At 42.5% G+C, this 26,556-nt stretch overlaps 1 protein-coding gene across 1 annotated transcript; it reads right to left on the reverse strand.

Annotated features, from left to right (window-relative positions):
• Positions 1-26,556, reverse strand: efnb2a (ephrin-B2a). The gene is made up of 6 exons (XM_040027433.1): positions 26,420-26,556; positions 25,676-26,235; positions 13,972-14,255; positions 7,195-7,287; positions 5,878-5,985; positions 1-4,175 (listed from the first exon to the last, which is right to left on the reverse strand). The coding sequence occupies exons 2-6, from the start codon at positions 26,002-26,004 to the stop codon at positions 3,766-3,768; spliced, it is 1,224 nt and encodes a 407-aa protein (XP_039883367.1). The 5' UTR covers positions 26,005-26,235; positions 26,420-26,556; the 3' UTR covers positions 1-3,765.

Below are 26,556 nucleotides of genomic sequence, written 5' to 3' on the forward strand. Positions count from 1 at the left end.
TCCATAGGAAAAACATTTTATTGAAAAACATTTTCAGTTTGTAACAGACTGGTGGAATGTGTGTCATTTATCCTCACGTTGAACTTGTTTTAAAGTTTTGAATGTTAAAACCATTTTTCACAGCCTGGCCATCTCATACTGCGAGGAAAAGGGGAGAACCATGACATGACTAAAGAAAACCAGGGGGGACGAACAAACAATGCAAATATAATACTGTGTTACTGACAAACCGGACTGAACTCAAATTATCAACAGAACAGAAGAAAAAGAAGAAAGAAACAAAAAGAAACTAATTCAATAAATATTTATGGTACACACTTATGGCACAAATATGCAGCAGTCAGTTTGGCAACTTTTCTCTCTTTTCTTTTTTTTTTTTTAAACCAAATTACAATGGAAACAGTGCAAAAGGGGAGGGAGTGGGGAGGACACGGGCTTTCCATCGAGCGCTAGCTAAAATACATAGCAAAAAATTCAAATTTTATACAAAACATCTTACTTTAAGAGTTTATAAAAATGATTTTATTGGGTTCTGGTCAATATTTACATAAGCTATTTACCAAAAAAGTAGTATGCTCTGTTTTACTGAAGTGAATTCCATTTTTCTGTACTTTTCGCTTCCATTTACGTTCCTAAAAAGGTGAATAAGGCTATTGTAACAACCCAGGATCCATATACAATACAAACATTAATGTATTTACAGTTTCTTACCTACAGAAGTACGGTGCAAAATTACTGAGTCAAGTGACCAAGGGCTGACCATACGAGCAAGGCATTTTACAGTAGCCTGAGGTGCTTCTCTTAGCTTGCGTGCTGAGACTCTCACGGCGTCGCTACGATATTTCCAAGCAGGTCGGAGCACACCTGTCGACGCTGGGAAAGCGTTAGCAAAGCTAAGAAAAGGACGCCAGATTCAAAGAAACTAATAAGATTGTCATATTCTGCCGCAGACAGACAGCAACTAAACAGCCATTTCTCTTTTCTTAAATACCTGTTTGGGTGTGATACATATGCTTTTTAATTGTTTCATTTTTCACAGTTTACCTTTGTACTACGGCACACGGTCAGAACAGAAGAGGTTCAAATAATACTAGAAACGATGCAGGAACTCAAAGCTAACAGCAGGCTTGTGTTTTGTGGTGTTGGTTTGTTGTTACATCTTTCAGTGGTTAAGAACACTTTCCATAGGTGGTTTTTTTTTTTTTTTTCCTCAGAATCGATTTAAAAAAATAAATAAGAATTGCATATTTGCAGATTTTGTAGCCTCTCAGAGGCACAAACCTCAGATCATACAAGGCTTGGCTTTTTCGGTGAAATTTGATCATGTACGAATGAGGATGATATATGCTCGGGGGCAGGCCTACGCCAAAGATATTCATGAATGTGAAGTCACTGAAATGCACACGCACACACTCGCACAATCACACGGAGAACATGAGGGGTGTGTATGAGGAGATTCGGGCGCACTGGGTGTTCATGGGAGTTATCCTTTGGGAGATGCTACACTGAGTGAGCGTGGGAGACGCAGCTACTCTGCCCTTGTGTACACCAATGTGAGCTATTTAGGGTCAGGTTAACTCTCCTCCCCTGGTCCTCCTTCCCAGGACCGAGCCAGAAAGAATACGGGACTCAGATTAAAACCGCTTACTCTTGGTATTCCTTTAACTCTCACCAAAAATATACGCATATAACGGCCGACAACCGTAAACTGAGCCGGAAAAATATGGGACTTAGCGGCTGATTCCTGTATTCTTTCCATTCTTTCCATCTTCGCAGTCAACTCGCTAATAATCTGTTAATTCGTAGCTGACTGAGTTGAAAAACTATGGTGGTCTGTGGCTGACAACAGATTTTTTTTTTTTATCAAGTGGGTAAAAATCTGAGACTTGGTAGCCAGTTCAAGGGCCAGTGGCCAGCTCCTGGTTTATTTTACTAAGTGGGGAAAAAAATCCAGGATTTTGTGGTAAAAATAAAATATGGGATCCGGTAGCCAACTCCTGGGAAAGAGACACCTCTGTTCTGGAAAAAATACTATACTTTTAACCGGGTAAGAAAAAGAAAAATAACGGACTCAACAGCTAACTTGTGGAAAGAATACAGGACTTAGCGGCTGACTTGCGGGAAACAACACAGGACTCCCGTATTCTTTTCCGGACCTCAGCAGGATTCCGAGATATTAGATAATCAAAAACCTAGATTGCATATTGTGCACTTATACCATTAATATATTAACATTACTTCTCCTTACCGCCTGACCACACCTGTGCTCTGTATGTGTTTATCATAAATAAATTCTGCTTTTTATTTTTTTGTAATTTTTCATCTTTTAATGTTATTTTTTTAAATGTACATCTATTTAATAAAAAAAAAAGGAAGTAAATCGAAAACTCACAATATGGAAATGCTAATGAAGGAACAGTAACGATGTAAGTAGATGTCCCTGTGCTTTTTTTTTTTTTTTTTTACATGTTTTTTTTTTTTTAAAGGAGAGCACCGTTCACACTGATTTGGGGCCATTTATTTTAAGGGGGCCCTTTTATTCATCACTGGACCCCTTGGGGTAAACGTTACAGTACCTAGAGCTGTTTCAGCCAGCTAACCTCTGCAAGATCTCGGGCCTCTTGGACTTTTAATTCCATCACTTCTCCGTGTCAAGGCCCAGATCAGAGGTGACTAAATCTGCCGGGATACAGCTGCTCTCCCATCTCCATCTGTCACTGTGAACCTCTCTGTGGACTGCGAAGAGTGGAGGGGCCAAAGAAATAAAAAATAGGGGGTTAAAAGTGCTGCACTATAATATGAAAGTCCTCCACTCTTCCCAGAAGCCACTTGGGTTTATTTCTTTTTTGGACACTCTTGCCATTCCAAGTCACCTGAACTATACCAGGATATGAAAAACAGTAAACCGTAAAAGGAGTGTGGGCGGGGTCTATTTTTCTCTTAAAACCTTCAAGTAAGAGAAGTGACAAAATGTGGGAATGAGGCGATCCACACTAACACCCAAACAGTTCACATCGAGAGGTGAGAGAGTGTGTCTGTGCCCGAGGGTGGATGTGTGTGCGTGATGGTGGGTGGCAGGATTAATGGGGTGATGTCCGTGAGTCACTCAGGAAAAAGTCCCAGAGAGGATTGATGGGTGCGAGAAGCTCCACAGAGTCTTTTTCCGGCCAGTGAGTGTCAAGGGGCGAGGAGGCCGCCGTTTGGTGAGTCCACGGTCAGACCATATCCTCTTTTAATTCTCCACCTCCTCATTTTATTCCATCTCTTCTCCTTCTCGCTTTCCAAGCAGAAGTCTCTCTTTACGCGAGGAGAAAATAATTCCTTATCTCATCCTCCTCAGGAAACCTTCACACCTGTCTGTCCATCTCCAAAAAGAAAAAAAACCTTCCCGATCCCACAAACACTCCCACAGGAATGCCGGCTGCCGCAGTGCACAACACAAGACAACACTAGGGAAAGAAGAGAACGTCTTCTCTGCTTCCCGGAGAGCAGCAGCAGTGGCGGCGGCGGCGGCAGCAACAGCAGCAGCAGCGGTGGGCTTCACTACAGGGCCGCCACGCGTTCCCGTCCATGCCAAATCAGAGCGACAAGGTGTCAGCAAAACTCCCAGAAAGAAAAATAAAGTAGTGACAAAACATCAGAGGAGAGGAGGAGTTGACAGAGTGAGAGAGAAAAAGAGTGTTCATTAGCAGGGTGTGCCGGCCGCGCCTGCCGAAGCCAAAAACCCGCTCTGCTTCGTGAATTGTTCCAGTTCCTGCTTCCGCCTCAGACTTTGTAGTAGATGTTAGCCGGACTCTGAGGCGGCATCTCCTGAACTATGTAGACCGGGTGTCCGTAGTCACCGCTGACCTTCTCGTAGTGCGGGCAGAAGACGCTGTCAGCAGTCCTGAGCGGGATGATGATGTCGCTGGGCTCCGAGCCGTTATTGTTCCCGCCGCCTCCGCTCCGCTTCGGAGTTGCCAGGGTGCTTAGAGACAGCGTCGCTGCGTGTTGTGGTGAGTGCTTGCGGTGCCGCCGCCGGTACTTTAGTAGCAGCAGGACCAGCACGACGATGATGATGATTAAGATGACGCTGCCAGAGGCAATGGCCACAAAGATGGCCACCTCGGAAGGCATGACGTTTGAGGACTTGCCGTCGCTCCCGTTGTTTTCGTTGCTTTCTCTGGATGCTGGACCTGAAAGAAGAGAGAGAGGAAGGAATGATTAAGATGATGTCAGATTATTTGTCGTGCATGCTTTTTTTCTCAAAAACACAGAAGCGGTAAAACAGCATATTAAGATCATTTTCATTAGCCCTCCCAAAACCGTAACTATGACTACAAATTTTTTTAAACATATTATAGTCTGCCAGATCCCAGGAAAAGCAAAGAAGAGAAATAGTCAAATAAAGCATTATTAGTAATACTTCTTATAACCTAATGACAAAAATCCAAAAGCTATTACAATGCATCCCACTTTAACATGACACATGTCTGATTGGCTGGCCCTTATAAACAGTAGGTTTCAACAGCAGGTGGGTGGGGCTTCCGTGCCTATGACATCATACAGATCCAAGAATAGAAAAAAAACTGCAGTCTCTAAACTGAGAGCTTTTTGGCCGTCAGTAATAAGAATTCCCATCACGCATATGAGGGAAAATAAGGAAAAGCAGAATAGCTCAATGTTAAAATCGAAGCTGATAAGGTGTTTCTCTTCACCATGCTGCTGCCATGAGCAGCTGAGAGTGAAGCCTATACACTGAAGGCGTTTCTGTAAAGGTCACATTCGATTGGTGGCCATTCAGATTCAGCAAGTGAAAGCAGCAACCTTGGAAGTAGGGCAAACGCAGCCCGATGGGACAAACAACGGTTGGGGAGACGCAGGCAAAAACGGCACTTAGACAAATAGCATTTAGAAAGAAAAAAAACAACAACTTAATTTTCCAGACTAATTGCCCTCGAAGGAAGAAAATCATAAAGAAATATTTGAGGTTATCATCATGGCACATCAGTTATGAAAGCCAAGCTGCTCTTACTCCTAGGGAAAAGAACTCTAAGGTGAGCGTGCTCCCAAGAGATCCCGTTCTCGAGATGGGAGTTTGTCCGTGGGCAGGCCAGAATAATCGTGTCCCCTCGTCTGTGGCTACTTCCCATAGGGCCTCAAAGTGCTGTGGTAACAAGAGGGAGGTGGATATGGGATGGCAGGCAGCCCAAAGCAAGGACCCTTCGGTTGTTTTACAAGAGGATTATGCTGCCTCAGCCTGTAGCACCCTGACGCCCATATGCTCCAATAGGATGGAAGGATTTGATATTAAAAAAAGAAAATGAGAAACGAGAGCGAGATGCTGACGTCCACAGAGAGCAGAAGCTGAGCAAGGCCACGCCCTCACTGAACCACGACTGCTTATGTAGGTCAGCTTGTTTTTGTTCCTAACTCCTTCCTGTTTTTTTTTGTTACTTCACTGCAGGAATTGCCTGATTGCCCAGTCCTGATTTTTTAATGTATCATTTTTTTATTTTTTACATGGGGAGATTGTGCTGTAATAGAGATAAGAGCTGTAGAAACTTGCAAGAACCGAGTCAGAATGTGTCATTAAGACACGGCAGACAGCAATCAGATCATTTTCTCGAAAAATGTCTCTTAATGTCCCGGGTTGGTGCTGGAGCGGGGCCAGTCTGGAGATACTGTGCAAGTCCTTGAAGGGGCCGGAGATGCCTATCAGTTTTATGGGCAACATTCAATTACTAGCTGACCTTTCATTCCTTCACACAAACACACACTAACTCAGCACTATCTGCTCTGAGATGGGCGAACAATCATGCGCCCCAAATGCCAAATTGTTTCGATAAATCCTCCCCTCGATTACCTCCCTGTCTCTGTATTTAGAGTAATTCTTACTTGATTTCTCCAGCACGTCGTTGGGGTTGTAGGGCTCCTTGTTATCTGGGTGCTTGGGGGAGGAGGGTACTCTGGTAGGGTCTTTGGGTGAGACGGGGTCAGAAGGATCTGAAAAATGCAGATAAGAAGCACAAGGATTAAACCAGGGCTGTTATAATCCAAATCTCATGAGAAAACATGAATTTTAACTCAAATCCTAATATTTTTCTAAATCTAACAGGATAGTTTTTACTGTCTAAACGTATTAATACTTAAACCTAAGCAAAAAAAATTTATTACCAGTATTAAACAGTATGTATATTTTTTACCGTACTGCATGGTTTTTATTACCTAAATAGTGCCATTTATAATACTTTTCGTAATACTTTTAATGGAGAAATGCAAGATTCATTGCACTGCTCTCTGGTGTGAGAAGCAAGATGTTCCTTAAAAGTAAAAATGTAAAAGTGCATTCATATAAATTAGCAGATTTGAGACTGGAACACAAAAGACATCAAAAAGTTCAACTTTTGAAAACTGAGATTATTTCACGAACATTCGTGAGACTGTGTTGGTTTAAACAAGGTGGTAAAACTAACAGAAGGAGTAATGTTAGGCTATAAAGAGTTTTTTATTTCTCATGGTGGTACAGCCAAATCTTTTCCACTGATTCCATATAAAGGCAAGCTGTTTTCCCTTCATGACTCTGATATGACTGTAATCAACCATAAAGAGCTGCTAATGGTTGAGTTTTAGCTTCCACAATGAACCCATATGGTTTTAAATGCTGATAAAGTGTCTGTCAGCGTACGTGTTTTCTGGTTTAAACGCCGAACACACACTAAATGACGGAGTCATTCGCCGAGCATCTGCTGTTATAATCTCCGGGCTGAACTCTGTGCCGGAACCGCTCTCTGTCGAACATCGCTTTCAATAAATGGAGTGATTTATGCGGAGCTCGCATCAACATTTATAAGAAAACCATTTTCACCGTCTGTTCTGTCTTTCCTTCGATTAATTCCTCCTGACCCTCAATAGAGAGGGTCGACCCCGGCAAATTACCTCTCTGGTGACAGACTGGTGAATAATTATTGGTCCAATATGTCTGAGGTGTTGCATGCAGAGGCTCACAGATCAGAAAACTGGAAAGCCTTCGACCAGAGCGTATAGGAGCAGATGCTACCAGTGCATGGAAGCATACAGGATTACGTGTGTCTGTTTGGTTGAATTAACTTCTGCTAGATTACATTTCCTGGCCCATCACAGCCCCAGGTGTCATGGAGACGATGCTGCCACTATTTAACACACGAGCCTGCAATCCAACTATGAAATACTCACTTTGTCCCACTTTCATGACAATCTTCATGGACTTGGTCTTGCACACGCCACCCTCCTGGTTGTCAATGCCCTCCATGGTGCCGTTAGATGTTGCTGCAGAAAGAGAAAAAGAGAAAGGTCTGAATTAGCCACCAGCGCCAGGGAAAAATCTGTAGCCACGAACGCCTTAAAGCTATCTCACAAAAACAGCCAAAGACAACAGCAGCAGCTCGGCGGCATGACACGACTCACACCCCCGTTAATAAAAATCACAATTTGCCGTTCATCACCTCCTACAAACTGTATTAGCTCAAGTAAATGCGACAGTAATGTCTCTAACTGTGCTGACACGGAGACAGTTAGAAGAGGACTGGGATGAGAGGGCCCATGCTGAAAATTCGGAGGCAGGAATATTGGAGTAAGCCGTAAGCCCTTTATTAAAAACGAACACAGTTTTTAGATAGTGAAAGACATTAAATGCTTCAATATATGATAAAATACTGAACTAAATTAAAGACAATTAAATAATTTGTTCACAAGTACAATTAAATATTTATATTTTAAAAAACAAAAAGCTGAAATTAGAAAACAAAGTCCCAGTCCCAGAAGTAAAGCTCGGCTTTTCCTACATATAAAAAATATTTCGGCACCCACCAAATAGGTTCTGACCTTCTTCCAAAGGAACATCACCAGGACTGTGGGGTGGGTTTTAATTTACTCCAGGTTGAAACACAATGCTGTTTATTAAATACCAAGAAATAAGAAGAACGGGCTTCTATCTAGCTAACAGGCGTAACTATACGTGGACCGGTCGTCCGTGAGAGCAACACCTGGTGAGGGTGGGGATTCAGAACTCCCTTTTAACCATAAAAGGGAGTTCAGGTAACCCCCAGAAAAATTATATTAATTAAGGCATGAAGTAGTTTTTCAGTGCAACTCCAAGTGGCTACACCCCTAAGGCAAGCCTACCTACAGATTTGCTAAAAGGTATATTCTGGCCAAAAATGACTTCTGGCTCCCTCACAGTAAGACTGACCTTCAGAGCGAATACCTCCTGATTTTTATATAGCTAATGGCAGTAAATATTTGGATGGCTCTCAAATGAAATGAATTACGAGATCTTAAAAAAATGTTTAGATACGAGGAAACAGGAACTCTGGAAAGGCGGACATGCACAAATATGGCCCACTGCTTCACCTCTCCGCTGCCTCTGGAGGACGCTGGTGGAGTTGCCGCTGAATCACAACAGAGAACAGGCAAACACAGAGAGGAGGATGAAGAGGAGGGGTTAGTGGAGCTTGTGGTCTATCAGGTCAGTAACACAGAGAGCTAACGAGCTGCCGGGGCTTAGCAGCTTGGCTTTCGGCCAGCGCTCAGTGGCCCGCATTCAGCGCCACTTACTCCCTGAAAAACATCATCACATCCCGATCGAAACAGGTCTGAAATTTTAACTGTGCCTCCTCCTCGTCCTTCCTCTCTTTTCTTTTCCTCCCTTGCCCAGGCACCAATCATTTTGATCCAAATCCACTGGATTCAATAAGACGGTGATGAGAGCGGACACAAAGAGCATGTTAACAAGGACTCCCTCCTCCTCCTCTCTGGCTGACCTATGGCTTTCCAGGAGAGTCCAAAAAGCACATTACAGACAAAGCTCCTTATAGGCTCCTCGTGAGAGTGTGAGCGCTGATTTTATAAACCTGTTAGTTCAACACGCTTGAGTTTTAGTATCTTTAACCACCGTGAGGCGTTAACTACTGTCACCTCCTCTTCTTCTTCTCCCCTTTTTGCCCCATATCACCATTTAACCCATCGGTAGCTGAAACACCTCTCCTTTTTAAAATAAACCCCTTTGTAATCTAATCCCTCTCAAACATGGCTGCACCAAATAAAAACACACTTCAATCTGGAGTCATTTTAAACTTTTAAATTCTTCTTCTTCCCCTTTAAATGTGAAAACACACACTCTCCGTGTGCCAAGGCTGCAGTCCAGGCGAGCCTGACTTGGATTTAAACAGAATGTGATTGTTGAATCGGCTCAGGCTGGCTGAATGACCAGGCCCTCCTCGGCCAGCCCGGCAATTGGCCACTTTTTCCCACTATCTGGCTAGCATTAACCAGCTAATCCATCCTGCTGGGGGTTTGCTTGGTGGAAAGAAGGAAGGGGGGAGTGGGGTGGATGGGACAGACCTCTCAGAAAATGAATTTAGTCACCAACTACCACTAGAAAGAGGAGGCGCGTGACCTTCGGGAAGCACGGGGAGAGAGAAAAGGAGCGGAAAAGGTCAGATTTTCCTTCAGAATTGGCAAAAGAAAGGCCAGACTGTGACAGCTCGTAAAGTCACACACCTTCACAACAAATGGGAGTCGAAAAGAGTCCTCACTCAGTGAAATCAGCCTCAAGCAAATCCCCCATCCTCACCCTCCTAACTTCATTTTCTCCTGTTTATCAAATCAAGAGGGTGGAAAATCACCCCGTGTTTAACGAGACAGTCAATTGTGAGCTGAGCTGCAATCCAGATAAAGACTGTGAGAGCAGCTCTCAGCTGGTTTTAATTTCTTTTCTCCTAAACAGCGAACAGCAGGAACAAAAATAAGGAAACCTTGAGGGCTCCAGATTTCTCAGCTGACTCTATGATAAGCATGTGATGCTTTAGAGAGACCACGAAGAACAAACTACAGCAGAGGAGGGACAGAAGATAACTACCTGGATTCTGCTGGTTCAGAGCCGCTGTGGTTTGACTAATATGAACACATTAGCACAGGGAAGGATGGCGAAAGACGGTAAAATAGTTCATGTTCGCCACTCCCCAGTGGGTTGAGACAAACGTGTGACATGGCAGGAAGAAGATGCTGAAAACAGACCTAACTTCAGAAAAGAGAACGTCTAAGATGATCCATCTACAACATGATCATAATCTCAGTCTGCCCGAGTGAGATTCTTCTCTGAAACGACACCGTGAGTTTCTAAAGATGTGCTGCACAATGAATGGCCTCATTTAAAAAATAAATAAATAAATAAAAAAAGCTGTCTGAGAATGACTCCTGGAAAAACGATGAAGAGACCCTCAGATCCGGAAACACGGTCGATATGTCATCACTCAAAATGCAGACTGGGATAATGTGGCACTATGAGGTCTTGAAGATCATTCAAAACAAAAATGTTCCTCTAATTCCGGATTTACCACTCTTTTGACATTTCCGAGTCCCGATTTGAGCCTTTCCCCTGATCTGGTTTTACGTAACTCTCAGCAAAAAGATTAATTATTTGTATTTCAGCTTTGTAAAACTGTCCCGCTCATGCTGCCAGATTCCCTGGGTATAATTAATACACAATGCACTGCCGAAAGACAAAGCTGGGCTGCCCATAAATAGTGGAATAGAGACATGGCGGCAGACGGAGAGGAAAATAAGGAAAAAACGATGGATGGATGGGTGGATAGAAGATGTGATTACCAGCCGTCGTGCAGGTCACGGGCTGGTTAGGCGCCCGTCACAGCAGCGTGTCCTAATGGATCGTGACAGGAAGGGTCGGCAGTGACCCTCGGAAAGAGGTCGCGGCAGAGCCGGGTCATCGTGAATATCAACGCTCGCTCACAAATACGATTTTAAAAGCAGAGTAACACGAAAAAGAAAAAAATCCACGTTTTGACGCATGCATTCAAATTCTTTCAATCAGACATTTAACGAGGAAAGTCTTTCTCACGAGAAAGAGGAGGAGAAGGGTGACGGTGGAGTTTTGGCTCCTCCTGCCCTCTTTAGCTCATCTTTCCCTTACTCTGTCTGCTGCTATCCTCCCTTTCTCCCTCGTTAGCTCCCTTTCTGCCCCCTTTCCCTCCACATTCATCTCTCTCTCTCCCTTTCTTCTTCCTCTTCGGCTCATGTAATAATCTCGCTCGCAAGCTTCTCGGCTGCAGGCCACGCTGCCGCAAACAATCACATCAAACTCATCTGCTCCCAACTGCAGCAGCATTGTGTGCGGCTGCTTCAAAGAGGCACGCAGGCTGATACAGGACACACAGCTGCATCTTTAAACGTATCCGACCAGAAAGCCCTGAACGTAAAGAGCGGTGAGCAGGGAGGTCGAACGTGCCTGTCTAATTTCGGCCGAGCTTTGGCACAATACTCAACGCGAGGCAGCGCTAGCTAATCCAATTGGTTGAGACTCCAAATCTGTGGCATTGGTGCGGGGGCCTCGGCAATTGTGAGAAGAAATGGAGGATTAAACAGCGCTTAATTAATTACGTATCAAGCGCTGCTTTCCAAAACACTAATGAAATGCTCGGCGTGAACTTTCCTGAAGCTGTGTAACACTTCGATGGAAGTCTGTATATCAGTTGACAAACACACACACAGGAATCGAGCTTTCAGTTTAAACATGCCAGACTGCAGGGCTACTTTAGGCCCAGCTATGGCACTTGTCAGGCATGACTCCAAGAACACTGCAAGTATGGGCCACATTTGGCCCTAACATTCAGTCCATTTGGACCAATTCCAAGTCCAAAGTTGGTCCAGAGGTGGACTAAACGACCTGTAGCGTTCCTAAAAGTAGAAGAAGGATGTTTGGAAGTATTATCCTAGATTCACCCCAAACGTGGACCTACACAGGCTAAATGTGGACCTGAATGGGTTATATCAAGATCACCCAGATGCCGACCCACTCAGCCAAATCTGGGCTACCTTCAGTTCAAGCTGGGGTTAAGGTTTACGGGAAGTGTTTTGTGGGCCACACCACACCTGACATTTGATCCATGTAAGGTGGATCTGGGCCAAACATTAATTTGTATCTGGAATGGTGTTGATTAGGGTTAAGTGTCAACCCCACATGGTGGCTAATGTGCGCTAAAATGCTCCCAAAAGTCAAGGCTGACATGTGGGCCAAATGTGGAACCACACAGCTTATTGTGGACCTACATGGGCTAAATCATGCTACATATCAAATAACGAACACAGATGTCACACCACACCTGACATCTGGCTCATATGAGGCGGATCTGTGGCTCAGGTGCGGCTGCCAAACGTGCCCTGAGTCACCGCCGTCATTTAAGGCCAAATGCAGGAAAAGCACTTAGCACTGTCTCAGGTGCTGGCTCGCTTTAGCGCTGCAAGGTAATGGCAACTGCACGCATCTTTTTTTCTTTTCTTTTTTTGTTGTTGTTGATGTTTACTCGTGCAAAGCGCCACCATGCAGCTGTTAAAGCTGCAGAAGTGGGACCAGAGCTAACAGAGGAGAAAAGTGAGGCAATTAAAAGTAAAACTCTCCCTCTCTCCCCTCTTCGGGCTATGTATTAGCATTTTGAGGGGAGCTGTGAAGGGAGGAGCGAGGATGAATCTGCAAGAACTGCAAAATTGGATTTTTTGACCATCTTTTTTAAGAATTGAACTTTCCCACCGCCCCTTTCTCTTCCAACTTGTCGACTTGGCAGGACGCTGAGTTTTTTTAGCATGAAACTGAAGGATTTACAGAGCGAGAAGGACGCACAGCGGACGCAACCTCGGGCTCCGCGCTATGTAAACACCAGCTCATCAATAATTAACATCAGCTTTTGAGGTGGAGGGAGCCGAGGAGGAGACATCGCGTCAGTCAGAAACCTTTGTAGTCCATGTGCACCTCCTCTAACACCAAAGTGAGCATACAGAAGCTAAAAGAAACATCTAACCTGCTATATTTACCTGAATACAAACCTCACCTGCAACACAGTTCAAGTACCTGTCAGACATGCCCCACCATGCAAATAACCTGCAGCTATGACCTGTTAGAGCAGCTAATCTTACATGTTTGCTTGAAGTTAAGAGGAGGGTGTTGTACCTGCAAACCTGTTACCTGCACGTTTGTTTTGCAAACATTCGGCCTCCTGGATAAAAAGCAGTATTTCCTGCTCTCCTTTCATCCCTTCTTCTCCCTGCTTTCTTCCCCTTCCTTCACTCAGAAATATGGCCTTCCCCTTCTGTGACAGCTCACAGATGGCAGTGGCAGAGACTCGCAGATGGTCCCCCCACCCTCCACCCTCCGTCCTCCGTCAGCGCCACACAGATGGTTCAGTCCACCTCCCGTGTTTCAAACCAGGGGGCCCTCGCTAAGCCCCATACCAGCTTCCTCCCAGGATGGTGTTAATGCTGCACATCGCCAGCAGTCAGCAGCCACACCTGCACCCACAGGACTACAACCACCAAGATAATCAAAGATGATTTTACAGTCACGGGAAACAACACCCAACTTTACATTTAAACGGATCCAATATGTTTATTTAATAGTTGGATTTTTCTTGGAACTTTGGATTTTCCCTAACTTCTCCTGGAAGCATTTCTGTTTCAATGGCCATCTTGGCAACACCTCAGGGCAGTTATTTTAAAACCCGAATTAAAATGAATGAGGATAAAGCCACAGGTTTAACTCTATGGTAACCCAGACTTAAAAAGTTTGCTGACTGTGTATAAAAACGAACAACATCATCACTGACTGGATTCAAGCTTAAACATTAACATTTTGGCAACTAGCATGCTGTTGATTTTGAGCCAGAAGTGATTATCTAACAAGTAACATGGAAATGAAAAACGGCCACACCTCTAATGTTGCAAACTTTAAGCCTTGATACAATTTCATGAACCTGTACTGTGCAACAACACGATTGGCTATTTGGGACCAATCAGCCACAGTCTTCCTCACCATCGCTGAATTTGAAGAATCTACAGAGATCAAACTAGACTCTGAAATTTAAGGTATATATCTGTTTAAGGTTAATTCCCCCTTTAATTTATGTAAGCTATAATCTACCCCTCTGTGGATCAATGGATACTTACAGATGATGTAGTAGTCCCTTCCCCTGAAGAACTCCAGTCCCCACAGGTTGGGGCTGAACTCCTGAAACTTCAGGGTAAACTTGACGTCCTGGTCGGGCTTGACGCAGTTGAGCAGCGGCGTGTCGGCCTTGGTGATGGTGCAGCTCTCCAGCTGCTCCCTGGGCACCATGTACACCTTGTAGTACTCCACACCCTCGCCAACCCCGCCATCCACACGTGGGCACACAATGTCCAATTTATCCCCAATCTGGGGGTATAATACCACGCCTTGGCCTGGCACGAATCTGAAAGGAGAGAGGGATGTTAGTGAGGCACCGAAGAACTGATGAGGAGTCATTCATTATGCACTGTGGATTGGAGTGTTTGCCATTGAGCCTCTCCATACTCACAAAAAGAAAAAGAAAAGTCGGTTTAATAATTGATGTGGTAATTACTGATTGTGTCCATTAATTTTGGATGATGAAGGATAATGGAGGAATGTGAGCTGTGTGTGTGTGTGTGTGTGTGTGTGTGTGTGTGTGGTACAAAGTGACCCCAGTATCTGCAGATAAAAATCACTGAGCTTTTCTGGAAAGAGCGAATAATTAACTGGATAAATGAGGAGAAGGCGGCACGGTTGAGAAAATGGTGGAACGTCGCTGGAATACAAAACAGGAAATTAAAAAAAAAAACTGTAAATGCTCATCTCGGAGTTTCAGCAAATCCACAACAATACTGTCACAGAGAGGCAGAGCGCCTGGAGGGTTGCAGCTGAATTTCCCTAAATTTCTTCCCAAAGTAAAATAATGTTGTCATTTAGTCTCCGAGTGATGAGAGCCCCTGCAGCATTCCAGTGACTACACACACACACACACACACACACACACACACACACACACTCAGAGGTGAAGCCTCGTATTTATCTGCTAAACAAATTTTCCCCCACGCTCGAACACAATTTGGAGCGCTAACCACGGACACCCCGGAGGCTTTTTACGGTGTGCTGCGAATACCGGTGCACGTAAACACACACGAAGGCAAAGCTAGTAAGGAAATGTACTCTGGGTTTACGACCAGGAAAATGGGTCTTTACCCCAAAGAAATGGAGCTGAACAGAGAGTCTTACTTGACATGACTCATTACATGTATTCTCTGCTTGTCATGTATATAATGTGTCTCTCTAATGTATTTTGTATAATTTGCCTAAGGGTGTGAGTGCAGCAAGTTTCCTTCTTAAATTATTTTATTTTTGACCATTAATATGCACAGTTCCTATCAAAAAAATAAACAAATGATACAAAAGCTACTTGATCATTTACTGCATCTTTCTTTTGCTTTTGTTGAAGATGGAATAAAATAATTTAAGGCACACATGGTATAAAATAGCAATAAAGAAAATGTGGAATGAATTATTGATATAGAAAAAGTTGCATGAACCAGAAAAACGGTAGAGTTGGGATGGTGATAATGGTATATAGCAATAAAGTAAAGGTAGGATAAAAAAAATTATTGGGTTTGGATAAAGTACCAATACTGTAACGGACACGGTAATATTTTAATAATTCTTAACCCTAAACTATCAACAAATTATTAACAAAAAGATTTTTTAAAAACAATATTTATTTGAGAACTTTCTTTGTTAACGTTCATCCTCATCATGTTTTTCCCCTCACAAACCTACATCCCTTCATACATATTTACAGTAAACATAGCATCTCGGAGTGAACTCTGACCTCTGCCTGAAGGGTCGGCTCATTTCTGAAGCACTGAGATGGAAAACAGTCCTCTGAGCTCCAGGATTTCAGTTTTTTGTTTTTTTTTTCTTTAAAGCTGACTACAAAGACAGGCACCGCAGGGCAGCTGCAGAACCTTTACACAGGAGACCTGATTCATAATTAACATATTTTACACAGGAATACGTGTTTTAATGGCTCTGTTTCTTTTCTCATAACTATACTGTTTCCTTTCTCTATTGCAAATATTATTACATTTTCTAATGCGCATAAATATGACTTTCAAAAAGGAGCATCATCAAAACGAATCGTTATAGTCGAGCTGTTTTTCCCATCCTCCACGACTTCTGCGCTTTATTATACGCTTTAATCCTGCAACTTTGGTCTGTTAGCCATCGCGTTTAAGAGGGGAAAAAAAAAACAATGTTAAAAAACAAAAATGTACTTCCACACAACTTTCCATGATCTTTGCCACAGCAATGATCAGTTCTCGTAAAGTCCTGTAGTCGCGAAAACGTAATCGATTTTCCCTGTTTTTCATGCTACAACAACATCCAGGACTAAAAACATGGTCTCAGGTGTGAGCCACGTCCTCACTATCTCTGAATGTGGACTTCTTTTGCCTTTTAAACAGGGAAAATATTAATTTAATGTAGACAAACACCAATCAGGAACATTTTAGACTAGAAAGAACAATAACTGTGATCAGCAACATGAAAAACCCGTAATATCTGTGTCCAGAAACGTTATTCAGTAGTTTAGAGTTCATGACTATTTCACGAATTTCCATGAGACTGCTGGTAATAAAACATCTTCAGCCTGGGTGACGTGTGGAGAATGACATCTTTTCTCTTAGGCTTAAAAAAAAATATAGAAATATGCAAATCTGTCAAGGCTTGAAAGATATCTGCTGTTAAAAAGAGCACTATATTAAATAATCATGACATACATACAGTATGTCATATCATATACAGTGGCTGCTTCTCTTCTTCTGCCTGTCTCTATCGCTCTCTCTTTGTCTTTGAAACGTCCACATGCACACACACATACATTATTCCTCTGCATCATCTTCCCCGCTTCCAGTACAAGCACACACACATGCAGTGGATAACTAGGCCGAGCGAATATTTTTTATGCCCCCCGCCCCCCTCCAGAGACACACTCTGTGAAGATACAGTACGACCAGTGATGGACAGACAGTGAAGAAGAGGAGAGGGAGAGAGGAAGGGTATGCAGCACCATCTGGCATCATCATCTCGTGTGTGGATGTGAGGGAGGATGTGGAGGGAGGGAAGGTCCTCTGAAGAGCCTCGGGGCTTCACTCGAACACAAATACTGTAGAGCTGTGCGCTTTAAAAACATGGACGTGTATATGTGTGTGTGACTGGAAGTGTTCATTCATGCGTGCAAGTGGGCATATGTGTTTGTACAGGGGTAAAAGCAGGCAGGCATGCATGTGCTCATTTTAAACCTCTATAGGGCAGATTTACTAACAGGCCTGCACCCGTGGAAAACCGACTTTGGGATTTATTAAAGAGCTGCAGTGACGTTAGCAGCTGAAAGGCACGGACACGGTTGTTTTGTGCATGTATCTGAGAGCACAAAAGCTCCCCGTTAACAGGGCATTATTTAAGGCAGATAATGATGGCCAGAAGATCAAAATCAAGGCTTCAAAAACAACAATTAAACCTCCTTTATGCTAAATCAGACTAAACCCACCCTGATTCTAGCTACAAACCTGAAACACGACTGTAAATTCACATGAAATATTTTAAAAACGTGTGTTTTGCCACACACAGGCACATGCCTCCTGAACACACATACACAGATGAAGCGAGTTAATAATTTCCGATGTTTTTCCGATAGCAAATTTGATCAAAACCTCTGTAACAATATTATCAAGCAGGGGGTAGGAACTCCTGCTCTGCTGCCATCAGTGCTATCTCTACAGGAAGCTAGCTACTAGCAAGAAATCAAGCATGACTCAGATATTTAAGAGCCACATGAACACACTGCAACGCCAACATTAAGCAGTTATTAGACCTCGCCAGCTCCTCCCTTTATGCCTCAAACACCCACTTTAGTATGACTTCAGCCCCATAATTTAAACAAATAGCAACACCCAGGGCTACTGTACAGTTTTAAAAATCACAAGCAATCCTGTTTAAGACAACAAAATAAAAACAGAACCCAGCAATTGTCAAAAGAGCATATTACAGTCCATGTAACAGACATTATCTGATGCTTTTATTTGCCACAGTAAAGTGACAGTAAAGTGAATATTTTTAGGAGATTTTGGACTGTAGATCTAAAATGACCTTTGACATCAGGAAGGTTTTATATTTTTAATGTTTTACAAAAGCCTAGTTTGAATTTTGGCGGTGGCATTGCTGTTACATTGCTTTTATTTCCCTTAATCTGTAAAAAAAAAAACTACAGTTACATGCATGTACTCACAGAAAAACTATATCCCAAAATAAAATAATAATTAAGGGACAAAAACTCAAATAATTAATCTTACTTTCTCTCTTAAACACGCCATCAACAAATGCAATGCCTACAGTGAGTTAACGAGAAACTTGAGTCATTTTCAGTCCAGCGGGATCCTTGTCACCACTTTATGCGTTAACCGGAGGTAAAAACACAATCATCCATCATATTTCAAATAAAGTGCTCATAAAGAGAGAGTTCAGCAAAAAAGAAAAGAAGAAGAAGAAGAAGAAGAAGAAGAAGAAAGTGTACTTTATTGGTCCCCGTGGGGAAAATCCCTCTCTGCATTTAACCCATTCACTCAGTGAAGCAGTAGCTGCTTAAAAGGGGCTGAAAAAGAAACACAAAAGGACAACAACACGGTGTTACCGGATACCTGGCCCCCCGGTGGGCAGGTAAGGCCGAATACAGAGAGGCTGATGACGCTGCCAAATGGGGACACACAAATACAAGCCTGCCCCTCCACCTCATGATTGTAAATGCATTTGACCCCTACCGTGCTATAAGGCCCCTCACCCCATCTTTAGTGACACCTCCCCCCCCCCGGCCATCATAAATATTCCTGAACCAAAGAGCCCCAAGTATTCTGGCACGCATTCTTCAGAATAAAAGAAAAGAACTTCCACAACATGTTTACCAGCTTATAGGGTGCTGATTTCCTCATTAAAAAGATGACCTTTGACCTTTAATGGACTGCTGTTGTTTCTGCAGTAAAAAGTCACATGATGTTAAACAAGTCTGTTTCTTTTTGACCACGGTGGTTAAACAGGACCTTTACTTCACGTTATTTTAGTTTATGTCATTTGATCAACTGGAAATTTGTTATGTAAAGTGTGTTTTAATCTACTGCCTCCATTTTAGTCACTGACATGGAATAAAAACAGAAATGCCTTTTCTATGACGGGAGGGAGAAGATAAGTACTGTTAACGCAGAGTGAAAGCCCTGAATTCAACATGTTACGTAAGTAAAAGCAGTTAACTATTATCCAGAATAACACATTAAAGTATTAAAAGATACATGAAGCTATGACTAGATTGTTATCTCACATTAACCCATAAAAAACTGGATTTTATGGTTCATTAAAGGGTTGAAAACTCTGACATCAAAAGCACATTAAAGTAATCAATTTACTGTAAAATCACTCATCCAAATGTTGTTTACGCCCTTCAGTCTGTGTGCAAAAATCTTATTTTTCAAATATGTCTAACTAGCATTTTGAGTTTGAAACTGTAATAAACTTGCCTCAAAACACCCCGCATTCAACATGTTACGGCAGTAAAAACATGTAGGTATAATCTCAAAAACATCTGTTAAAGTACTAAAAGACAGATGATGACATGACTGCATTTTTCCCACTTACGTATTCGTTTTAAAAACAGGATTTGAAACTGCAACTAATGACGACTTCGATTATGATTTATCGAATCAACGAATTTTAGTTACGATTCATTAAAATGTTTGAAACTGTGAAAAACGATGTGGTAAGAGCCCTTAACGTGCCAATTTTCTGTCAGATCACTAATCCCCTCATTGTTATATGCTATACTCAATGATCTTCACATGTTTGTGTGTGAAAATCTCTCAGAAAACGTACTGTAGTAAAAATGCAGTATTTTCCTGTGTTGGGGATGTACTGGAGCACAACAAACTGCACCACTTCTGTCATGAAGCGGTGGAGAAAACATGTTAAAGTATCAGGCAACAGCCAAAATTAAAAGATGAACTAAAAGAACCTGAAAATCCTTACACGTACCTGCTGAACCCACGAACAGGAACTGAACAATAACCGTGCCTTCTCAGGAATCACTCTAAACGCACTTTACACGAGTTTGACAAGAAAAACTGAAACTGATCAAAAGAAAAATGTCCCTGTGACTCAAATGACTGATTTTTCATATCGGATTCATAATAAAACAGGAGTTCCCAGTTTTGCACCACTGGAGCACATTTTGAATTTTACATAGATTTTATTGTTAACAAATGAGCTGATTAGATCCTCTATTAACCGACTTGTCTGTAAACAAGTGAATGCTGTTCATAGTGAAATTATTTAAGAGAACAACGTCTTTATGTTTTCTTTGTGGAAATCTGAATTTTCATAGTAAGCTGAAGCTGTCAGAGGAGTTACGTGAAGTGCAAAGAACAAAAGTAAAGGTGTGAAAAGAAAAGTTCTTAAAGGGCGTGTAATGGAGTTCATAACACTACTAACTTGGCCCCGTCTCTGTCTGTTAATCTTACTGCGACTTCCTGGTAAAATGAAAATAAAAATCTAAAAATAAACATCCCAACACTGCCTGCGCCACTGAAACACAACGTCTCAGCCTTTAACCCTCCAGAAAACTGTGGAAAAACTTCTATATTTACATTTATTTGGTTGATTATTCAGCAAAAAGCAGCTAGATTTCTTTCAGTAATTTCAAAGTTTACAGAAAAGCTTTGTGTCACCCTCACACCAACAATTTAAACCTGTTAAAGTCAAATACTTGCTGTGTGTAAAAGGACCGACGGTGTTAGGAAGCCGTTAAACGACAGTAAAAGTTTCCTACGGGGCAACAAAACCTGACCAGAGAAACCGGTTTAAATAAAATAATCAAAAATTCTAATCCATACAGCAATAATCATTACTATCACACATACAGCTTTACAAATTCATATTCAGAAGGGAAAAAAAGATCAAAGTCAAAGAGCCAACTTTTCTTTTGTTCCTGTTATAACTGGATACACAGGAGTAAAGCGCAGGTAAAAACAAATAACACAAAACAATAAACCACAAACACGTAGGTGGACAAGGTGGGTTTTTAAAACAGCAGGAAGAAAAATAACACTTGCATATTTTATATTTAGTTCAACAAAATCACACTGAAGACATTGAAAGCTACAGCTGAAAAGGATTTCTTTCATTTATGTGTCAGAGTTTTTGAAGTTTCTATTGTTTGAGGCACTTAAATGTTAAAATTCATTAAATCTATGTAAATCAGTATAAAATCAGAATGGAGTTAGTTTAAAAATATGCACATAAGGCATAAATTAATGATTTTCACTCCTCCCCGACACACTTTTAGTTTACTTTACACTTCTGTTGTGACAAACTGCCAACTTTTTTACTACTTCACATACTTAACTGTTAAAATACTTAACTATTAAAAGTTTTTCCCCAACAACTGTTAGTGAACAGGCAGAAAATCACAGTGAGAGGAGCTGGATGGAGACCCCGGGCCTCACGGGGCCTCTGTGACGGCGCAGAGAGGAGGCGAGGACAGACGGGGTTCATCTCTACAGCAGCAAAAAGGAGTTCGAGATTTTTAAAGGTTTAACTTTGCTGTGATGAAAGTGACATAAATCAGGCTCACAGGTAGGCGACACCTGAGTGAGTCTTCAAAGGCTTACATCTGTTTTCTCGTTTATCTTCTAAGTGTTTTTAGTGTTTGTGGAGGGCAGGGTAACAAAAGGAGCCCAATGGTAAAAGAAGAAAAACAAACAGAAAGAGGAGCATCCTGTTTGTCCCTCCACTCCCTCTATTTTCAGACTTTTTGGTGGATTTGTGTGACCAAATGGAGCCGCTGACCTCTTCCTGCGGCCCTTAAGTCATGAGCAAACGGCGAGGGGAGCTGGATGTTTAGCTGCAGCGAGGGTTAATCGCCCTCTGTCGGACGAGACGTAGTGGCCTCGTATCTTTCATCTGACCCTAGGCAGCTAAACATAACCATCGTAATCACCCAGAGAGATTTTCGTCTTCTTCTTCTCTCCCTGTTCTTTCATTATATAGAGGCAATCACGAACTGCTTCTCCAACTTTTCATCTGAATCATCTTTATGCCTGAGACTGAAATGCTAAATAAACATTGGGTTGGCGTTAAAACGCAGAGGATTCCAGCCAGTATGCTGACACTGACGCTGGAATAACATTGATTTATAGCTGCTGTAATTGTGATTGGTTGAGCATCTGTTTCTCTGACAAACAGCGTTGAGGCAACACATAAACCTCCTCTGTAAATATGTCAGGCCAGTATTTATTTATTTTCTAATGTCTTAAAAACTGAATATTCATCAAACACATGCATTTTATTTTTACTTACACTGTATATGTAATCATTCGTGGTTTTATTAAACACCTCTAACACTTAACCAACTAACATAACTAATGACAAATAAAACATGAATTATTTTACACCACTGCCCTCAAGGAAGTAACACTAACTTTAGTCATCTCAATTAGCTTACCAGTCAGACAGTATCAGTTAGCCTGGACTGGTTAAGTTACCTAGGATCAGCTAGGTTTGGCTCACTCAGTTAAGTTTGCTACTATTTCAGTTATCTAGGATCTGTTAAGTTAGCCAAGATCACTTAATTAAAACTGGCTATCTTAACTAGTATCAGTTAGCTAAAACAGATTAAGTTAGCTAGGATAAGCTAGGTTTAGGATAATGAAAGTTAGCTAAAATTACTTAAGTTAGCTAAAATAGGTTAAGTTAGCTAGAAGAGGTTAAGTTGACTGGTATCAGCTGGCTTGGACCAGCTAAGTTAGCCAGGATCAGTTAACTAGGATCAGCAAAGTTTGCTAATCTTTGAATTATCATGGTTCAGTTTACCAAAAAGCAGTTGTGTCATTTAGGATCAGTTAAGGATAAAATAAGTTAGCAAAAATACTACTACTAACAATTTTTTTAAATTATTTTCTACTGTAGTATAGTTATATTTCAGTTGCTCTAACAAAAGACTTGAAAAATGTTTTCTTTAAACTTGTTAGCGAGGATCAGTTAGCTATGAAGAGCTGAATTTGCTAAGATTATTTAAAAGGGATCAGGCAATGCGCAAAGGGAGTCTATTTTAAGGTAAAAAGTCAAAAAATCTGAAGAATAAGACAATGTGCTGCTTTCGTATGTTTTCATGTGCTGTTTTGGCTTTTTGTAAATGGTTTACCTTTGCATTTCTGGTCTGACTCAGCAGAGTGACTCAGTTACAGCAGCAGGACAAGAGCAAACTCTTTAAAAATGACAGAAATAGAAATTATTTTTGATTTAATGGACACAATACGTGTTAGAGCCTATTTTTAAAGTTAGGTTAAATGTATTTATTCACCATAAACTGAACATAAACCCTAGCTGCACATGAAACAGGACGAGCTGGGTTTAATGTGCCACGCCATCACGGCCTCACAGACACAAAAACACTAGAATCGGACTACTCCTCACTCATTCAGGAGGTTTCTGCATCTCTGCGCCCCCTCCCTCTGTCCCTCCCTGCATCCCTCCACATTCACAAAAGGACCCTGAGAGGTGCCCCTGTCGCTGCCCGGTCACAAAGGGCCTTCGGGGGCTGCTGTGTAATCTCTTAATGAAGTGCAGAGGAGGAGAGGGAGCGCTTCTTTTACATAAAACCATGTAAAGCAGGCCTCGCTTTTGTTTCTCCCTCCCAACTACAAAATGGATTACCACACGAAGGAGGAGGAGGTGGTGAGGAGGAGGGGGTCATTCTCTTGTTTTTTGGGGGGGTTTTTGGTGTTGTTTTTTGAGGGCAGTAAAGTAGTAAAGCTACAACAATGAGGCTTAATCCTTCAGATTTCCAACATCCATCCTCAGTTGAATAGTCAAAGAGGAGGAAGAGGAGGCAGGGGGAGCTCCGACCTGCTGATGAAGACACTAAGGACTTTCAGGGTGTTATTCAACCCAAGCAAAAGACAGAGAGTTTAAAAACTACCAAAAAAAAGAAAGAAAAAGAAAAATCAGCCAATGAGATCATTGTATGACCTCTGACCTCTCCACTCAGACACAGGAATACTTTTGCTTTCTCCCCCCCTCCTGTTTGTCTGCTTATCAGAAGGATTATTCTTAAAGGTCTGCATAAAAATCTGAAGAACTGAGTTTAACTTAGACGTGATGATCTTCCAGAGCTAATCTAGATCCAAATCAGGGAGTTTTTAGAAGGAAACTTTTGACATTTTCAGTCAAATGTCATAAAAACTGACTTTTTAAAAATAATAAGAAAAAATAAATAAATAAAACAAACTAATCCAGTTCCTGCAGGTGAGGGTGCTCCTACGTCTTTTTAAAATAACTACATAAATAAAACTGAACTGAAAGTATTTTTACTAAACACTGTCTCAGGTGTGCAAACTTCAAATACTTAAAGATTTAATTTAAAGATTAATCACAGCAATCTCTGAAATAACCCGAAGATAAATAAAAATAAATTAAATTATTTAAAGTGCGCACACACATAAAATAATATTTTTGATCAAGATTAGCATCTAAAGGTCCAGACTGAACCAGCATCTAAACTGCGCCCTGCACCAACACTCGCCTTAATAATTTTTTAAAAAGCGCATTTTTTGCGCGTCTTTTCTGAAATTGCGCTGATTTTCTGCGTCACAAAGGAACACAGCGCCAGTCAGGTTAAAGGCGCACATTTCCATGACTTACACCTGTTCTAGTGCGACCACCAACCAGAAAACGTTCCCGCTCTGGAGCATTTTAGCTGCAGGAGTTCGCCCGTGACCAAACGGCCACAAAGACGGGCGCCCCCCGCCGGGCTGCACGCAGGAGTACCACCTCCTCTCTCTCCTCTTTTATTTTTATTTTTTAATTTCCATTAGAAGAGTTTAACCGCCTCTCTGAATATTCACCAGAGCAGAGTTCAACCCCTCTGAGGCCTTTTCTGTCCGTCTGGCAGCAGCGAGGAGCGGCTGGAAGCGTTTGGGGAGCCGCCGGTTCACTCCAACTTCCAGAAAAACTTTTCACGTCCTAAACACATTTACCCCACAAACTAAAAATCCACCTCATTGCTCAGGGGGTTGAATTCACTGTTTTATATTTACCCCCCACACGCACTCTCCTACACACACACAACCCGCAGCAGAGCATCTGAGGCCCGGCGGAGCGTCCCGGCTGCCCCCGCGGAGACTCCCCGCTTCTCGGTAAAACGAAACATTAACATTTCAGCCACTGAAACAGCTCCTGTCCTCTCCCCTGTCACCACAAACACGCGTGGCAGCAGATTATTATCACAGCAAAGCGTGAAAATTTCACTTCAGCCGCAGAAATTTGCCCCAAACACGCCGCCGTGACGCACGGCCGAGCGGGCCCGAGCCGAACGCTGCGCGTAAAGACGCCCCGACGAGCCGCAATTCTGACACGGATCAGAGTTTAACCTCTGAGAAACTGCGCCGGAGGAGTGCGAGAGCACACAAGCGGGCTATTTTCTAACCAACCATTAACGTGAAGCTCGAAGGCGAGCTGACACGAAGGGTTAACTCCGAAAAAAAAAACCCAGCTTTTCTCGCTCGACACGAGACAGAAACCCAGTCAAATTGACCCTGAGAATACCAGCCCAGGATTAAAATCCGAGGCTCTTTGTTCCGCTCCTCTGCGCGCTCATGGGATGGATTTCAGTCTAGTTATTACTATTATAATTTTTATTTAATTATTATCATTATTATTATTATTATTATTATTACTACTACTACTGCGTCGGGGGGGGGGGGGGGGTTTCTGAGCGGCACTTACTTGGTGTTTGTTGTGTTCCAGTAGATGGACTCCAGGATGAGCGCCCGGCACAGGTCCACTTTCAAGGCAATAAACAAAACTCCAAAATAATATCTCCACATCGAGTCCCCCATGGTGAGCCTGTGCGCCTTCAAACCAGCCAAACGTCCACACTGGGAGGAGAATGGGAAAAATAAACAACAACAACAACAAAAAAGGCTCCAGAGAGACAGAGAGGGCTGAGCAAAGTGTTTTGAGCTTATATCCCGATCCAGAGGGGATGCGCACGGACCACAAACCCCGATCAGAGCATCTCCAGATGCACCAAAAACCAAACGGCAGCAGTTCATTCGGCGCACAGTGCGTTTGTATTCTCCCCGCTCAGCGCGTAAAGGCTGGAATACATCCCATCAGAGAGCAAATCAATACCAATATAAATCCCTCTGCGTTATAGTCCAGCAAAATCCAGCAGCAGCACAGAAAAGGAGAGATGGCTGGTGGTGGTGGTTGGTGGTGGTGGTGGCTGTTGTTGGTGGTGGTGGTGAGATATTCCCTCTTTCTTTCAGCTGGTGAGCAACAAACTGTGGGTGACAGCAGCAGAGAAATGAGGAGGGCGAAACAATGAGGTCGGGTGGTCAAAATGAAGAAAATGATCACATGTGAGAATGAAAGAAATAAAAGGAGCTGAGATGGAACTTCTCATACTATACACCCCTCCAAAAAACGCACACATTCACGGATATAAACACACACATACACACACACCAAAGTGTTTCTGCTGCTGCGGCGCAATCCTGCAGATCCGTCCTCCCGCAAAATAAACCAAAGCGCGCAGGGAGGATGAAGCCTCAGCGGCTGCTCCGAAACCTGGATGGAAAGTAACTGCAAGGGACGGCTACTGG

The sequence above is a fragment of the Simochromis diagramma genome, unplaced genomic scaffold (genome assembly GCF_900408965.1).
Source record: "Simochromis diagramma unplaced genomic scaffold, fSimDia1.1 OVJJ01000343.1, whole genome shotgun sequence".
Taxonomy (NCBI): Eukaryota; Metazoa; Chordata; class Actinopteri; order Cichliformes; family Cichlidae; genus Simochromis; species Simochromis diagramma.

What these genes read in the sequence shown, in the direction of transcription:
- efnb2a (XM_040027433.1), bottom strand. Translation starts at nt 26,004, where the DNA reads ATGAACTGCTGCCGTTTGGTTTTTGGTGCATCTGGAGATGCTCTGATC. An exon ending in AAGGGACTACTACATCATCT is followed by an intron (nt 7,288 to 13,971) that starts GTAAGTATCCAT and finishes CTCTTTCTGCAG; the next exon opens with CAACATCTAACGGCACCATG. An exon ending in CGACGTGCTGGAGAAATCAA is followed by an intron (nt 4,176 to 5,877) that starts GTAAGAATTACT and finishes CTCTTCTTTCAG; the next exon opens with GTCCAGCATCCAGAGAAAGC.